Source organism: Python bivittatus, unplaced genomic scaffold (assembly GCF_059951505.1).
Source record: "Python bivittatus isolate LINGU-HERP-01145 unplaced genomic scaffold, Pbiv_v1 ctg000350_np1212, whole genome shotgun sequence".
Taxonomy (NCBI): domain Eukaryota; kingdom Metazoa; phylum Chordata; class Lepidosauria; order Squamata; family Pythonidae; genus Python; species Python bivittatus.
In genome coordinates, this window is record NW_028277074.1 from 37,981,724 (window position 1) to 38,000,595 (window position 18,872).

Below are 18,872 nucleotides of genomic sequence, written 5' to 3' on the forward strand. Positions count from 1 at the left end.
TTTTATATATATAAACTTTAATATACTATATATATTAAAAACACAACAAAACAAAGGGATGTCAGATTCTGCTGCATTTATTTTACCACCTATTCTTAAGACTATTTTAGAAAGAAGTGATTCTTTAACAACATTGCCCATCCATTGAAGGATCAAATTATTTATATCATAGCCTGTGCTGCATATCATACTATTTCCCTTCAAGGGTTGGAGTCATTATGCAAAGCACAGAAAAGGCAAAATAAAATGTTGGGAGATAAGAAAAAAAAAGAAGGCGAAAAAGAGTGATATGAAACCAAATCTCATGTTTACAGGGCAGTTTCTTGTTGCAGGTCCCACTTTTTTCTTATGTAATGCATGATAAATTCCCCCATCATAAAATAAACAAAAAAGTAAAATACTGCTAACAAAGAGACAACTTCTTCTTCTTTTTTTAACCTAACCATATGTTCCTCCCTGTACCATACATAGCACAGATGTGCCCTGAGCAAAAAAAATGGCTTTGAAGTCCAATTTGTTGGTTTGGAAAACAGTCTGCTTTGAGTCATTTGCTTTGACTCATGGTCCAATATGAGGCAAGATTCATGCTTTCCACTCAGTATCATGGAATACTTAGAATACATAGAACTAAAACAATTCTATGAAACTTGTTGATTTGGGGTGAAATCTAAAGGATTGTTTGATTGATTATGTTCCATCAAGTTGGTGTCAACTCTTAACAACCCTATAGATCAGTGTTGTCCAAACTTGGCCACTTTAAGATGAGTGGACTTCAACTCCCAGAATTCCCCATGCTGGCTGGGGAATTCTGGGAGTTGAAGTCCACTTATCTTAAAGTGGCCAAGTTTGAACAACACTGCTATAGATAGTCCTCCAAGATGATGTGTCCTTGGGTCTTCCAAAGCATGTCCATTGTTGCCGTAACTGACTCAGTTCACCTTTGGTCATTCTATTTGGTCATAAACTTTTTATCTTTCCTTCCGCCTTTTCTAACATTCAGCTCAAGAGAGCTAGGCATTTGCATAATGCATCCAAAATGTGATATTTGAAATTTCAAGGAACAATTGGTGATGTTGAAAAAATTAAAATTGCCACATTTCAGCAAAACAGATGCACACATTTCAAGTTAGATTCCTGTGTATAAATGTTATTTTTAGGAAATTATCTGTAACTTCAGTATTTTTTTGTTTTTTTACAGAATTAAGTAAGATTTACAGTGGGTAAGCATAGAATTTCTGGGTGGCATAGATTAAAAAAAAAAAAAACCTAATGAGTCATTCAGAAAAATAGATAGATCTTTTTGTAAAAAAATTTAACAATTATGAACACTATTAAAATTTATTTATTCATTTAAATTATATACCACCCAACTCCCAACAACGATAATGTACAACATATATACGTTATGGCAATCCTTTTGATTTGGTTATAGTCTCTAAATCTTCCATTGTTTCTCTGTCATTATTTGGAATACATAAAATCAATCAATTTATTTTCTGTATGTTCCCATTTAGGGTGCAAAGGATATACCCTAAGATAGACCTATAACTTTTTTTGATTTCATTCCCTCCCTCTGTCTTTCCATTTTGGCATTTTATGGAGAAACTGAATGAAGCAGTTCAGGCTTTTTGTAGTCTTGACATCTGTTGAAACAGTGTGTAATTTAGAAGCTCTTCTGATCAAATTTGATGAAGATAGCTTTATGTAGTTTCCACTTTTCTTTATACAGCCATGGATTTAGTTCAGAGCACCTAGTTTAATCTTTATACATAGCATACCCTAATTGAATAGTATTTACAATGATAATTATTATGCATTTCAAAATCTTCCAAATTATTAGTATAAGTAGAAACAGTCATAGTTTACTGAATTTGAGTTTGAATACATAATCTTACCCTGACTCTAAAATCTGATAAATAAGGTCTTGTATTCAAAGCATGAAATGCTATATAGTCTCATCCAGAGGAGAAATATTTGTTCATTCATTTGGTGTAAGATGAGACTGACTCTTTGCCTTGATGACTAGTTTTTTAAATTAAGAAAACTTATTCTTGCAGTTAATGAACATCAGCACAGAGCTACTGAAGGAAAAAAAACCTCATTTGTTAAACATGAAGTAGTTATTGATGGGGGTCTCAACAACTTTTAGTATATCTGAGAGAAACTGAAAAATTGAAAATAGGAATGTGTTGCTACCAGTTAATCCTGTGACTGCTTTAAGAGTACCTTTTTTTTTTTTTTGGTGAGAATTCCGGGAATGTTAGTTTTAACTACATCTTGGATGGACCAGTCTGAGAAAGCTGAAAACCAACCTTCCTTCCTTCCTTCCTTCCTTCCTTCCTTCCTTCCTTCCTTCCTTCCTTCCTTCCTTCCTTCCTTCCTTCCTTCATTCCTTCCTTCCTTCCTTCCTTCCTTCCTTCCTTCCTTCCTTCCTCCCTCCCTCCCTCCCTCCCTCCCTCCCTCCCTCTTGCCTGCTCAGTTTGTGTGTGAATTTGTATTTAATAGAAAATTATCACATGAAGATCACTCTTAGAATGAATTTTCAAAATTTGAAGGACATAATCAACAACTGCATTACTGATTGGGAAAATCAGTTAAATTCTTTATACAGAATGGAACTGCAACAACATTCAGTGGGTCATCTAAATCTATTCTCATTTGATAACAGGCTGGAAATTTCAAGTCTTTTGTATGTATTTGTTTATTACCTAAAGAAAAGGTAATCATTACAGTCCAGCACAGAAATAAATACAGAAAAATACAGAAATAAAAACAAAAAAATACAGAAAAAATCCAGTTTATCTAACGTCAGGGTCAGCTGTACCCAGTAGAAAACTTTTCAGCATTATTTTTTTAGTAACCTGAACAATACCTATTAGCACTTATTCTGAGTTAGATGTTTAAGAGTGAAGACATTTAAGATAAAAATCTGGGGAAAAAAACAGATCTGGTTAGAAGATGGTATTCCTCATTTCTGGCATGTTGCAAAAATGAAAAAGGGTATTTGAAAAAATAAACCGTAATTTTTGTTTGGTGTGGTTTTTTTGTGTTTTGTTCTGTTTTGGGAAAATGTCTGGAATATGAGTATACTTTTATTTATAATATATTTTATATACTGACTTTTATTAGAAAATAGCGGCAGCAGCAGATAGACAGGCTTTACTATATCATAGACATTTTTTTAATGTTGGTCCTAGTACGTATAGCCATTCCGTAGCTCCTGAGAACATAACACAGAAGTTGTATTTATGTTCCAATTCTGCAGCAAAACGTAGGACTCTCAGAGAATTCTCTTTGCTATTAGTGGATTTTTGTAGCTCACATAAGGTAGTGCTATGTAAATTGTTTGGGGTTGATACCAGCAGCCAGACAGAAGGCAATCTGAGACAGATTAATATGGTATTAAATGAATAGTCTTACTTGCATAAAACTGGAGGTTTGTCATTAATTCCTTTGTATTCAAATGTTATTCTATTCATTTATTTCTTTTCTTTTTTACTATTTCTGTTAACTTGTATTACTATGAATACTATGGTTAAAATTCAAGATATTACTTGCATTCTAGGATATTGTCGATGGTGATGATCATTATCATAATATTAAAATATTTCTGGGGAACAGAAAGCTCTCAAAAATCCCTTTAGCTTCTAGTTGACAGCTTGCTCTACATTTACTGTTATGATAATTTACAAATGCTAATGGCTGACACCTTCTCAACTTAGAAGTGCTTGGTGCCTACAAGTGTTTCAAGTGGGAGTGATGAAGTCTGAATTTTCCATCAGTTATATTGCATTTTGCATAAGTGCAACAGTTCTGAAAGGACTTGTAGAAATAATGCCTGTGAAGTAAAAAAAAACAAAAAAAGTTTTAAAAAATCAGACTTGAGGATTTGATAATAAAAATGATAAGTTGGGACTTAGAGAGCTATATACTGTGGAATTCAAACTGTTCCAAGTGAATTGCTTTCAGCAAAACAAGGCAAATCTGAAGCTTAGGTATTTGACAGCTTTCTGAATTACAAGGCCACCTGCAAACATGCCTCATTTCCATTTTCAAAATCTGATAATAAGATAAAAGTGTAAATGGGATTGGGATGATGCGAATCCAGACAGCTTTTATGCATCTCCCCCCAACCAAAAAAAAAAAAAAAAAAGCTTCTAGATGTGTTATTATAGATTCTCTCAGGTCTCACTGCCCAAAGTAAAAAAGCTAGATTCACTTACATTCCTGTTCAAAAAAGATTCTTTGTCCTGTTGAATTAACTTCAGTGCTATGCAGGTCTACTCATCAGGATTTAACTCTTAGTAAATCCATAAATAATTGCTATGTTTGTGCATTTTTGAAGAGGATGGAGAATCCAATGAACTTGTGAATTATTATTCCTAGCAGCTATTTTCACATCCATGTTGTCAGTAGGTGCTTGCCATGCTTTTAAAGACTTGGACCAGGCTACGCTTAACAACATAAAATGAAAACATGAGAAATCAGTAACATAACCATAAGAAGAATAAGGTGTCACCAAGCAGGCAACAAAATGTTCAAGTCTCCCCAATACCTCTCTAAAGTACTATGTTTCCATGGCTTTTCAAAAATATAATATCTGGGGGTTTACTGTTCCAGAGGCAGAAGGCCTTCACAAAGAAGGTTTGAGTGTAGAATCCCCTTAGATGGCTTTCACTCAGATGGTAGCCAGTACAGGCTTCTTTGTTGTTAACTGGAGTTACATCTGTGGATCCAAGTACTCCTATTATTACTCAGGCTGCTGTGTGCTGAGCCAGCAGAAGCTTCCATATGGTTTTCAAGGGCAGAGCCACAATGAGCAAATTGCAGTGGTCCAGCTGTTCAGTGACAAGATCATGAGTAACCAAGAGGAAAGTTTTCTATTCCAGAAATAGTCACAACTGGTACAAAATGTAACTGTGCAAAGGTCCTCCTGGCCATAATCTCTATCTGCTGTTCCTGCAGAAACTGAGTGTCCAGGGGAACACCAGATGGTAATCCAGCTCGACGTGAGGAAGCATAACTTCATTTAATGCCAAAGATGAACTACCTCTGGAAATAGTCGCCATGCAAATTTACTCTTTCTTAAGTCTAAGCTTGTTTCTCCCCATCTGGACCCTACAACCTCCAGGCACTGGAACAGGTCCTCCAATGCTTCTCTTGCCCAGACCATGCTGACAATACCTCACTCCATCCCAGCAGTTGTCAGTTCCCAAAAGCTCCTTGTAGTAGTTAGATGGGGAAAGAGTACCGTGCCTGTGGCATCTTAAATGGAACTCCCTAGGCCTCAATATCTTCCTTGCCACTACCACTAATTGGAACTCATTACCCAGGAAGGAGAAAAAACATTGCAAAAAGTGGTCCTTACTCCCAACCCAGAAGGATACCATGGTCCATGCAGCTAAAGGCTGTTGAGAGATCAGGCAGGACGAGGAGACTCCCATTACCTCTATCTTGGCCCTACCAGAAGTTACTAATAAGAATAACCAATGCAGTTTAAGTCCGATATCCAGGCCTGAATACTGTTGGGAAAGGACTTCATCGCCACCTCCTCAACAACCTTTCCTAAATAGACTTACAAAAAATAGTGCAACAAATTTGGATTTTATTTTTCTTTACATATTTTACCAGTTCTGGCCTTCCAGTTAGCATACATACAAAGATGTGATTTCCTCATTCATATCTTATATTTGATGTGTACAACTTAAGCATTATCCGTGTCTGCCATGAACAAGGAAATTCTGAATTTAGCTTAAGAAAATAATCCAATATTTTTATCTTTACTGTACATATATGCATGCCTTAGAACTCTTAGATGGAAACACATATTCCCCTCTATTGGTAACACATTTTAAGCCCTTTAAAAGGTCATTGATATTCAATCAGCATATTAAAAAAAAAATAGAACCTGTTCTTAATATTTTAATTGCTATAAAAGAATAAATGAAAAAGAAACAAGAATTGCCACAATGTATGCATGTTTCTATGGCTGAAAAAATAATTAGGTCTTTAAAGTTTGTATTAATTATATTTAAGTAGAACTATGACCTTCTGAAAAGCAGAAAAAGGAAGGCGAAAAGATATGTTATATGTATGCCCTATGCCTAATTCCTTGACCAGTGAATTAAATTTATCCTTTCCTTCCTTTTTTCTCTTTCTTTTTAATTTGTAGGTTTCCTGAGTACTGGAGACCAAGCAGCAAAAGGCAATTATGGATTGCTTGACCAAATTCAAGCTTTAAGATGGATTGAAGAAAATATTGGATCATTTGGAGGAGACCCAAAAAGAGTTACTATTTTTGGATCAGGAGCAGGAGCATCTTGTGTCAGTCTGTTGACATTATCTCATTATTCAGAAGGTAACTATTCTCCTTGCTAAATAAAACCATTTCAATAGTTATAAAATAAGAATGGATTGCAAAAAAAGTAGAAACTGGTCCCAGAAATTAGTATGATATCGATATTCCAAGAATCAGTATCATATCAATTGTACTAGATTTTTAGTTTTTAAAATAAACACAGATGGCTTTTATGTAATGTTAAATCAATAGACGAATCAGACTCATAGATTTTCATGATTACTTACTCACCTGAGTAACTTGTCGTAGAGAACAGTTCCATTTTAAAAAGTACAGCATCCAAAAATCCTTTGCCATAATTAGGTTGGTCAACTATGCATGTAGCAAAAGAAAAAAAGAATATATAAATTTGTGCTAGACTGCACAATATTCTATTGAAATAATGATTCTATTTGAAGGTGATTTGATGGAATCACCCTTTCAAACGAAATCTTCAGACTTAGTTGTCAAATCAATTCTCTGTGTTGAAGTAGCTTATCCATAAGAGATTTGGTCAAGCTGAGCAAAGCCCAGATACAAATGTCAAAAGCATTACAGGTTTGTTAAAAGAAAGAAGTTAATGGTGCTAGATAAAAGTTACTGTCGACACACTTGAGCTGAACATGGCCATTTTTTTTTTTTTAATAACTGGATCTTTCTGGATATGTGTTACAAAGCAAGAACACTGATTGATTACATAGTTACCTGGAGACATTTTTAATCAGCAATAGTATACATAATTTCCCATAGCACCCTAAAAAATCTCTTTCCCAATCATTAAAATTACTAATTAACTTTAATAATATATGGTAATTTTGATATGCTGGGAGTGTCTCTAGCTTGCTCCTTTAAAACAAAAAAATTAGAATCTTTTTTTGAAACTACTTCAAAACATTTCCATGGGATTTGGAGATCCCAAGCTACTTTTCTGATGTTATTTGATTTTGCAATATAATTTGCATTGTCTTTATGTGTCTGTGTTAGGAAGAGACAATACCATTCGGCCCCATTGATGGATTCAGAGAAAATTAGAATCTATTATTTCAATGTACTGTATATTTGAGAAATATTTTCACCTCCTAGATACTCACATTGGATTTTTTGTGTTCCATATTATGAACATTGAGAATGACAAGAAATGTCGCTAGCATTTGGCAAGAGGGATACAATAACATTTTGTTGTTGTTGTTCTAAGCAAACAGAACTATGTTTTCTCTTAATCAGTGCTTCTTCTAGATACCATATACATATTATTTTGTTTTGTCAATGTTTTTGTTTGTGTATTTTAATTTTCACTTTTGCACCTGCAGGTCTGTTCCAAAAAGCAATCATACAAAGTGGAACAGCCCTGTCCAGCTGGGCAGTGAATTACCAGCCTGCCAAGTACACTGCAATTTTGGCAGAAAAAGTGGGCTGCAACACTTTGGACACTACAGACTTAGTTGAATGCTTTCGGAATAAGAACTACAAAGAACTCATTCAGCAAACAATCACGCCAGCTACATACCACATTGCCTTTGGGCCTGTCATTGATGGGGATGTAATTCCAGACGATCCACAGATTCTAATGGAACAGGGAGAATTTCTCAACTATGATATAATGCTAGGTGTAAACCAAGGAGAAGGTTTAAAATTTGTAGATGGAATTGTGGATAATGAAGAAGGCATATCTCCAAATGATTTTGATTTCTCCGTATCTAATTTTGTGGACAATCTGTATGGTTATCCAGAAGGGAAAGATACTCTAAGAGAAACCATTAAGTTCATGTATACAGATTGGGCAGACAAGGAGAATCCTGAAACACGAAGGAAGACCCTGGTAGCACTTTTTACTGATCACCAATGGGTTGCACCAGCCGTTGCCACAGCAGACCTCCATGCTCAATATGGATCTCCGACATACTTCTATGCATTTTATCACCATTGCCAAAGTGAAATGAAACCCAGCTGGGCTGATTCTGCACATGGTGATGAAGTCCCTTATGTGTTTGGTATACCCATGATCGGTCCTACTGAATTATTCAACTGCAACTTTTCAAAGAACGATGTCATGCTTAGCGCGGTTGTTATGACGTATTGGACAAACTTTGCCAAAACAGGGTAAGATGTCACCTAACATTTTAGGCATATCATTGTTTTATAATGCTAGAGTTTTTCTTTTGATATTCTTGTAAAATCCTTCTCCTTGGAGCTGCCCTTGTTTTACAGAGTGTATCTTGCTGTAGAATGAAAACAATATTTTCCAAATGTAATGTAGAAGGGAGCAAAACCAGCTTAAAAGAACTTGATGTAGATTTTTGGGGATATGACCTGTATATATGTAAAAACATAAAGAGAAATTATCCTGTGTTCTTACAAATTATCCTGAAAAGCTTGCCTGGCCTTGGAATGTACAGAACAGTACAGAACATACATGTGTAGAATCAAATTTACCTTCTTTGTCTAGTATTGGCCTGATCCCACTAACCCAGTTTAAAAGAGGAAAGGTAGTGAGGCACATTCACCATTCATAGGTGTTATTAGGACTACAGATTACATTTCTCACCATCCAATTTCAGCCAATAGAAGTATATTTATCTGGAAGAATTGCAATAAAAAGTATAATTCAGTAATCAAGCACATTTGATTTCTATGTAAAGATATTGCTATGGCTGAGAGTTAACTTTGTGGCATTAAATTAACTGAATGGTTAATCTACTTTGCTTCATAAATAGTGGTTGTTTGCTTCATAAAACAACGTGGTTGTTTGGTCTATTTCAGCCCTGTTTTCTCACCATTGCATACTCCCATGACATTTAAGGATGAAAATGCAGGAAAAACATAGGCCTCAGGTTAAAATTATAATGCATTATAAAGAAAAAAGAGAAATATGATTTAGATCAAGACTGTCTGCTGTGGTTTCTCTATAGAATTAATTGTTTGCCTTTTTACAATCAAAAGTTGGGGAAGAAATACACCTAGAAGTAATTACACAGGTTTTTTTTTTCTTCATCTAGGTTTATGGCTGATTTTAAAATTAATATGTAGTTTCTTAAAATGTAGAAGCTTCCTATGTATATTTTGAAGCACATACAAGGAACATAATGCTACAATGGGGCACAGGAACTAGGTTAAGCTAGAAGAAAACATTTTCCCCTCTAGATAGCAGTGATGGTTGTTGTTTGTTCAGGTTTTGAAAGTTTTTTTTTTTGTTTTTTTGGTTCTCTTTTCTTGTCTTAGTATTGAATTTTAAGAAAGGTCCTTGCAGTGCACCAAGGGCCCATAAATCTTCCCAATGAACCTTTATGGCAAATCTGAGCTTTCAGAACCGCAGTTCTACTGCAGTGCAGAAAATGGTATGCAGCAATATTGGACAGTTCAGAGAAATACATAGTGTCCTGATTCATTCAGCAGCTTAAGTGGATTTCATAGGATTTAAGAAAGTCAGAGTGGCATAGTGCATATCATCACAAAAAGCAAGCATTGTTTCTGTTCCACAAAGAAACCAGGAGAGAACCCATTCTTCTCTGCTCTAAAAAGTGATGTACTTCTCTTTCTTTCTTGACTCCTAAATTTAAACTGCATTCTTATTTTCTGAATGGATAGAAAAATAAATGTTGGATGGATGGATCCCAGCTTGGACTCCAGCCCTGGTATTTCTTGGCTTCTCTCATAAAAATCATAATTAGATATGACATTAGACCTTTTCAGAATCAACTGAATTTGGCTGGGTGCTTCTACCTAGCAGAGGATGGATCCCAGCAATGTTTTTAAAATGTGTATAATTACTTGAATTAGGACCGAGTAACCTTTTCCCAAGGGAATAAAATCCTTTGTTTAGAAACACACATAATTTGCTTTTTTTTTTTTAAGTGCATAGATTGGATGAACTGGTATTGTCCTATAGTGAGTAACTCAGATGTAAGTATGATGAGTAATTTTTGATGTTGTTTTGAATGCTAGGACATTTCACTTAAAAAGAAAAAGAAAATTTCATTAGGTTAATATAAGGTTAATCACAAAGATTAAATTATAGTTTTACCTGTAGTAATATTCAGCAGTTGTTGTTGTTGTTGTTTTAAACAATTAAGAAACCTTGGGAGAATTGTATAGTGCTTATGGATATTTTGATGGATATTGGCTCAGATAATCCTCTGAACACAGCAAAAGATATTATTAGAAATTATATTTCAAACAACAGGTAAACTTTACAAAGAAGGAAGGAAGGAAGGAAGGAAGGAAGGAAGGAAGGAAGGAAGGAAGGAAGGAAGGAAGGGAGGAAGGAAGGAGGAAGGAAGGAAGGAAGGAAGGAAGGAAGGAAGGAAGGAAGGAAGGAAGGAAGGAAGGAAGGAAGGAAGGAAGGAAGGAAAAAGCAAGCAAGCAAGAAAGATCTCAGTGTAATTCAGTGTAATACATTATGCATCTTACTGCCTTATTGAAAAAGCACTTATATGTCAAAAGAAACCCGAGGAAAAAAAATAATAAAACTTATAACAGGAGACAGAATGCTGAGCACAGTAGTTGCAATGCAGCAAATGTATTCACATATTTGTCCTATTTTGAAGAAAGAATCCGTAACTGTTGCCTCAGCAACAGTTTAGTATTTTATAAAAATTGTTTTGCCTCATGTCTGCCTTAGAAGCAGGATGAAGCTATTGTTACCGTGGCTAATAAAAGCACGTCAAATTAATGACTCATGCTGATCCAATTCATGGACTTTTCTTTGATTTATGTAGAAGAACTTAGCAAGAGAACTTTCACTGTTTTCCTTTTGCCTCTTTTACCCAACTTGTAACTAAACCTGACAGCATTGTGTATCTAAGTGAAAGCATTCAAACATACTAGGAGTTCTATCTTGTTTCTTCAAATGCACTTTCAGTTCCTATTACCAGCTGCTTCTTTAGTAAAAGAGCCAGGAGGAATCCAGTGTAAGAACTTTCAAGACACCTCTAACAAAGATAGATCCTCAAGTAGAAGTTAAAATATTCCTTCTTCTCTTTGGGAAAAAGATAGAAATATTTGATTTTTCTGCATTTATACAATAATACCTGGACAAAACTTAGAATGAACTGGTTTCCTCTGGCTATGTTAATTAAGTAATGTTAATCACTTGATTTTGACTTGGAAAATGTTGTTACTAAATATCACCTCCCTCTCCCTAAAAATCCTTTGAAAATACGTTTGTAATGTATTCAGTTATGAGACTATCAGATTTTTTTCTCACCCCCCTCCTTATGTCATTGTTTCTCTTCCTTGAAGAACCATATTTGTTTCATGGATAAGGGAATAGGTAATAAAGGGTGAAAGATGTCTTCAAGCTAAGATGAACACATTCATGCAATTTTCTTGACAACAGAAGAGAAGTTGCTTTTTTGAGAATGTTTCTTCAACATTTCATTGTAGTCTCCAGTTCCCTAGTGATTTCCTAAACACATTAGCTTTATTTCTGCTTAGCTTTAAAACCAAACAAGGTTGATTGGGTGGTACTACTTGCTGAAATGGCAATGGAGATTTCCTTTCAGAATGAAAACCTCCATCATAATTTCTTTTTGGTTATGCATGATTGATGGATGGTTCTTATTTGTGAAAAATATTAATCAGGTCCCATGATCCTCTGCAGGACATAATGCATGCAATTTACAGCTGAGAAGTGAAACTTTGGTATCCGAGGGAATGTTTTGTTACATTTAAATTTTGCCCCACCTATGAGTATCACCCTTTGTCTCTCTCTCTCAGAGGAAGGACTTGATCTGAATAAAAGCCATTCTGTCCATATGAAGTTGAAGGAAAATCTAGAGATGAATCAAAGTGCCAAAATCCAGCACCATTTCTGTAAATAGCAAAATGAGCATTATGTATTTATGAGTGTGTTTAGGGGGTTGGTAGATATATATTTTTTTCTCTTCCCAGTCTAGCAATGAGATAAAATAACTGGCCCTAAGTCAGCTTCCATGGTGAAGATCAGACTGGAACTTGGGGGTCCCTACTCATAATCCAACACCTTAACTACTATACCATACTGGCTCTCTTATACATACAGAGACATACAGAGATATACACATATTAAAGGAACTGTAAATGTATTTCAAACTTTTCCCCCTGTCTCCCAGGGCCTCTAATTATCTACCATCATTTTTCCTTCTTTTCTGAAGGAAAAAAAAAGAATTAATTATTCAATAGTGGCTTTGAGAGGAGAGTGGTCACATCACTGGATGTATCATTGGTCTGTTCCAGTTTTCTTTTGATGAACACTGCATTTGTTATTGAGGTATTTATGGGTGTGGGAATGGCAGCTGCCAGTTGGCAGCCATTACTTGATTTATTGTGTACGGTCAACACATGGAAATCAAAGCAAGGAACTTGAAAGCAGTTTAAAAAAGAGCAGAAACCATACAAAACATACATAACCCTTCTATATTGAGCAGAGACAGCACTGTAAAACTATTTAGGGATGGTATAAGAAGACGTCATCAAGGCCTCTGAGAATTGTTTTTGGATATGTAAACCAAGCACTTTCTGCTTAACATCACCCATAATTTTTGCTGGGTACAATTTAAGTAGGGAGTGAGTTGGTAGTCCATAGTGGCCAGATCAGAAGGCAGAATGTGATATATGAATTTACCAGGATAATCTAAACCAGAGATTCACACATACACACCAGTTTCTTTGTTTGTTTTCCCAACTTTTACTTCCAATGGCAGAATCTAATACAGATCTCTACAATGGCACAGCCAAATTCTAGGAGAAGGAAAATCTTTGCAATGGAATGGGAAATGTGGAATGTAGACTGAATATTTCAAAGGAAGTTATATTTATATAGGTGCTGAACTGTGCATCATATAGCAGGTTTGATACCTTAGCTTTTAACAATTTCTGGCAGGAATGTAGTTGTGGCTTTTTTATACTAATTATACTTGCGGATCTAATTACTGCCATTGGAAACATGATCTGTTTCAGTGGCCATTAATACAAATTACTGCTGTTCCAACAAAAGTAGTAGCGAACAAATCATCATCATCATCATCATCATCATCATCATCATCATCATCATCATCATCTTGATGTTTACTATGATTTGCCTTAACAGCCCTCTATCATTAAAATAACACACACACCCGCCCCCCGGGCAGGGAGTTTTCTTATGACAAGGAAATGAGTGAATCTATATTGTATGTATTTGTAGATGGAGAAAAATTCCATTCCATCCTCAAATCCTTTTAATGTTCTTGCTTCCACAATTCTTAGACTTTACAAAGAGATACCCACCACTATAATTACCACTTTGAAGATTTGACATTTTTTAGCTTTTTTTTTTTTTTTTAGTTTTCTATGTTCATAAGTGTCTGGTGTAAACCACAGTGAAAAAACTTTAAAAACTTACTTGAAGCTTCATTTGGTATAGAATGCAGCTGCCCAGATGTTCACTAGTGGTTATTGCTGAGACCATGTGACACCTGTATTGTGAGCCCTGCATTAGATGCCTATTAGCTTCTAGGTGAAATTTAAAGTGCTGGTCTTAACCCTTTACTGCTTGGTGCTAGACTAGCTACTGGGTTGCATCTCCCATTGGCCTATCAGTTATAATCATGTTAGGAGAAGCAGCTTATTGTTCTCCACAATTATGAGGCCAGGGAGAGTTGACACTCAGAAGCAATCTTCCTTAGTACAGTGCTGGGCCTTTGGAATGGCCTCCTGCTTGAGGTTAGATATGCCTCATCTTGGCCCCCTTCTGTAAGATATTGAAGACTGAGCTCTTCCAGAGGGCATTTGAATCATGATACCTGTTTGATATCTTATGTTTTATGGGGTTTTTTTTAATTAACATATTTTTTATTTGAGCCACTGAGAGACTGTTAGATTGTGATAAGGTAATAAGATGACAAATAATTTGATGAAACACACATCCCAACATTATGACATAGCTCTCTTTCATACTAGCATGCCAACATCATCTTCAAGTTCCCAAGTCATGCAGTTTGTTCTATGATGTCACAATTCATTATTCATCACTTTACACACTTTCTGGATGCCTGTGTCCATGCCCATTGCGAGATATGATTTTTTTTTTAAATGATTGAAAATCACTGAAAAGTTGCCTTTTTTAAAAAAAGTAACTTAGTATTTGATTTTCATGTGCTAGGCAAATATACAAGTCACTTTGCAAGTATTATAAAATGTACCCAAAGCATATATTTTGGGTAAGTATTCGGATCTAAACAGAATGAGCTCTATTTACCCATAACTTTGAAACTCAGAATATCATCAAAGACTGTAAGACAATTGACTTTAGATCTTGTAATACCTTTGAGTATGTAAGTTACTTTTATGTTTCTGATTGTTTTTAATATTTATTTGTTTGTTTACTTTTAGGGATCCAAACCAGCCTGTTCCCCAAGATACAAAATTCATCCATACAAAACCCAATCGTTTTGAAGAAGTTGCCTGGTCCAAATACAATCCAAAAGATCAACTTTATTTGCACATCGGTTTGAAACCCAGAGTCCGGGATCACTACAGAGCAACAAAAGTCGCTTTCTGGTTAGAACTTGTACCACACTTGCACAATTTGAATGAAATATTTCAGTATGTCTCCACTACAACTAAGGTGCCACCGCCTGATATGACATCATTCCCTTATGTTACCCGACGTTCTCCTGGGAAGTTTACCACCAAACGCCCATTAATGACACCAAGCAACAATCCAAAGCATTCAAAAGATACCCAGAAAACCTCTCCAGAGGATACAAGTGTTCTGATAGAAAACAAGAGAGATTATTCTACAGAGCTAAGTGTTACCATTGCTGTAGGAGCATCATTATTATTCCTCAACATTTTGGCATTTGCGGCCTTGTACTATAAGAAAGACAAGCGACGTCATGAGACACACAGACGCCCCAGTCCCCAAAGGAACACAACCAATGATATTGCCCATATACAAAATGAAGAGATTATGTCACTGCAAATGAAACAGCTGGAGCATGATCATGACTGTGAGTCACTACAAGCTCATGATACCCTGAGACTCACCTGTCCACCTGATTACACCCTCACTCTTAGAAGATCTCCGGATGACATTCCACTCATGACGCCCAACACCATAACCATGATTCCAAATACATTAACAGGAATGCAGCCTTTGCATACTTTCAACACTTTCAGTGGAGGACAGAACAGTACTAATTTGCCTCATGGACATTCCACCACTAGGGTATAGCTCTGTCATTCACCCGTCCCATACCACCTGGAAGATTAAACATAAGAAAAAGGAAAAAAAAATCATATTCTCCATCGAGCAATTTGTGAAAATTAAAGGTGAAAGGTGAAAGAGCAAAGCTGTCATAATTTCCTTCAGATCCTTTCCATAGGAACTCTGATATTCAAAAAAGATCACCTTCTCAAACCCTGTGAAATGTGAAATGTGTACATTGCTATTAGGATTCCGCTTTAATATCTCAACCACTTTGATTGAAAGTAAGAGTTGAGGCCTGAAGAAAGTCTCTTAGAAAAGGATATATATTGAGTGTAACAAACAGAAACAGAACTTTTGAAACACAGAGCCACTGACTGTATAGGGTTTTTTCTTTTTCTTTTTTTTTTTATAAATAAAATTTTAAGAAAAAAATGTTCTATATGTGCCATACCATGAATGGCCCTTGTTATACAAAAGACGTCATCAGGGGCTTTTACCCATCCTAAGAAGCTGTAATCCAGAATGGGGAAATAAGATTTTATTATTCAAAAAAATAGGACTGACTATGCAGTAAATATGTATAGTTCTGTGCAAAGAGATGACTTGCCAGCCTGAACTATATTTAAGGAACTTTGTAAAAAAAAAAAAAAAAAAAGTGTACATAGCTGTGAGTTTAAAAAAAGAAGCTTTTATTGATGTTTTCAGTTTGAAAAGAGCTTTTAGAAAGATTGTGCTTTCAGTTGTGATCTATGTGTATAAACATTAATCATACCACCTATGTTTCCTCCCAGACCTAAAGGAGGATGTTCTTCTTAATTACTAGTGATGATCCAAGACATTAAAGTTCTTTCCTAATGTTTCATTTCTAGGAAAACATTGTTGTATCATACAAAGGACACAGATGACTGTGTGGCCTGCTAGATTTTCCTTTACAGGCTAAACAGATGCATGTTAAGGATCCCCACCCCCACCCCACTTTCTTTCCTCTTTGTGTTAGCCTCCATTATATTGCAACACAGAGACAAATTGGAAGAATTTCAACAAGCTTGTTCAACTGATCTAGGAATCCTGTTCTTGGTATCCTACGTGCCATGAACCTTTGCTCCTTTCAGAAGGCCTACTTTTTAAATCAATCTTTTTCTGTGACAAAGGCACTAGCAGATGGCAGAAAAGGTTATGCAAAGAAGGGAAACTGATAATTAAGTTGAACAGGGAGATCACACAAGTTAGACGAAGGAGAATATTATTTTTCCAATTAATTAAGAGGGAAGTTCTTGATGGATCGGTAGCTTTTGAATAATAGTCGTTTTAATCAAGCTTAAGCTTGATACTAGGGAAAGCAAGAGAGAAACCGTAATAATGTATAATAGGTGAGTTGCCTTGAAGAAGTTGGATCATTTCATAATTCATAATTATTAATTCTATAAGAAAACATTATTATTCACACCATCACCAAAAGCAGGGAAGTTTGATGTGAAATGCAGCTGTTCCAACAAGGTATCTGGCATCTCTGTGTAGAGTTTAAAAACAATTCAGAACAAAATAAATCAACAAAATAAATCAGATGTTATAAAAGTAGAAATTATTAATAGTAAGTGAAGAATGGTTTATAAAGGTGGAAACCAAAGATATTTGAACAGAGTTGCTCTGCACAAGATCACATCTTTCCTGAGGTGTACATTCTATTTTTTCTCTTTTACTGAGGAAGGCACAACACTGATATATTATCATCTTTGTAATAATAAATATATATGTGATGTGATGTCACATAATGTAACACAGGATGCCTTCTGCTTTAAAATAGATAGCTTGAGCTATTCTAACTTATAGCTACCTTGATGTTTTGCTGGATATGGGATATGGAATATATCTACAGCTTCATGCTGTTTCTGAGAGAGAAAGCAAGTTCCTAGAGTAGCAAACAACAGCTGGGGACATAATAGAATTGCTAACATGATCCATCATCTTAGAAAATGAAATTAGTATATACTTTCCTTTTCCTTCCAGGTAAAATTTTAACAGTTCCAACTTTTACCCAATAGTCAAAGGAAGTGAATGCATTCCTTGGTTTTTAATGTGATTGTAATGTATTTCTTTTGTTAGTTTTATATTTCACTTTTTCTCTAGGAACTCATGGCAGCATACCTAACATTGCCTCCTCCAGTTTTTCCCCATGAAAATAACCCTGTGAAATAGATTGGGCATAGAAGTAGGGACTGGCACAAAGTCACCTAGTGAGGTTTCCTAGCTGAAGGTGGACTAGAAGTTGGGCCTTCTCGATCCTTGCCCAATATCTTAACCACTTCACTACACTGGCTGTCTAAAGCTGGATCTTTGCCATCATGACTAATACATTGCCTCCACTAAGACACAACAGTTCTTCAGGACTCAGTGGGGAATAATAAGGAAAATGATGGCATCTTATTCAGATGGGCATGTTTGTTATGTGAATTACGGTATTTGTTTAGTACTTCCAGTTGTCTTCTGCTAGCAATATGTACAGTACTGTGTCAGGCTTGTGACATTTGGGTAAAACCGTTTCTGTAAGTGAATGATTTTAGCTTTTAAAAATCAATGAAGATGATGTCACTTTAATAATTTAATACATCTGGAGAGATGTATGATTTATAAATGGAAATTTTTAGGCTCTTCATAGGATTCTATAATAACAACAACAAAGGATACTTTAAAGAAAAGAAAAAAAAAATCCCAGACTTTTCTTCTTGACCTTAAGAGGCACGCAGGGTTTCTTTTGTTATTGTTTCTTCATTTTTTTTTCTTTTTGGTTTGCCTTAAGTAAGGACAGAAGATATATATGGCTGGACACATATGTATAAACTTTTCAGCGGCATTTTTAATAATAAAATATCACAGTATTTTCTAATGCTTTGTGCAAAGAATTATGTGTTTATCATTTTTGTAAAACCATTTTAACAATCTCTGTGTGTGTGCGCGTGTGCACATGTATGTGAGCATATGCATGTGATATGTGTTCTATAAAGAAGCTTGCTAACACTTGCAAAGTGTTGAAATGATAGCCTGGATATGGATAAATATCGTAGCCAATCTTGCTAAGAGTTTATTGCAAATTTTGCAGAATGCCAGTTGCTGAAGTTCAGAACCACTGAACACAACAAATACTATCATTACTTATGAATCTTATCATTTTTCTTAGTTACAGTCTATCATGTGAAAGTGGAAATTAAATCTTTGTGAACCAGAATGCTTGCCCCCCCCATCTAATGATTACTAATGGTAGTAATCAACTTTACCATTAACCATAATTAACAATTGAAATTAAAACTTCTTGAACCTCTTGAACCAATAACTTTCCTAGCCTTGTTTCTGATATTTAGTCACTGGGAT

General features: G+C 35.3%; 1 protein-coding gene across 1 annotated transcript in view; it reads left to right on the forward strand.

The window, feature by feature from the left end:
* NLGN4X (neuroligin 4 X-linked) overlaps window positions 1-18,390 on the forward strand; it is a 165,920-nt gene extending 147,530 nt beyond the window's left edge. The window contains exons 5-7 of the mRNA XM_088144962.1: window positions 6,173-6,358; window positions 7,648-8,437; window positions 14,687-18,390. Of these exons, the coding sequence (XP_088001088.1) occupies window positions 6,173-6,358; window positions 7,648-8,437; window positions 14,687-15,530 (1,820 nt within the window). The 3' untranslated portion in view covers window positions 15,531-18,390. The remainder of the gene's footprint in view (window positions 1-6,172; window positions 6,359-7,647; window positions 8,438-14,686) is intronic.
* The last annotated feature ends 482 nt before the right edge of the window (window positions 18,391-18,872 follow it).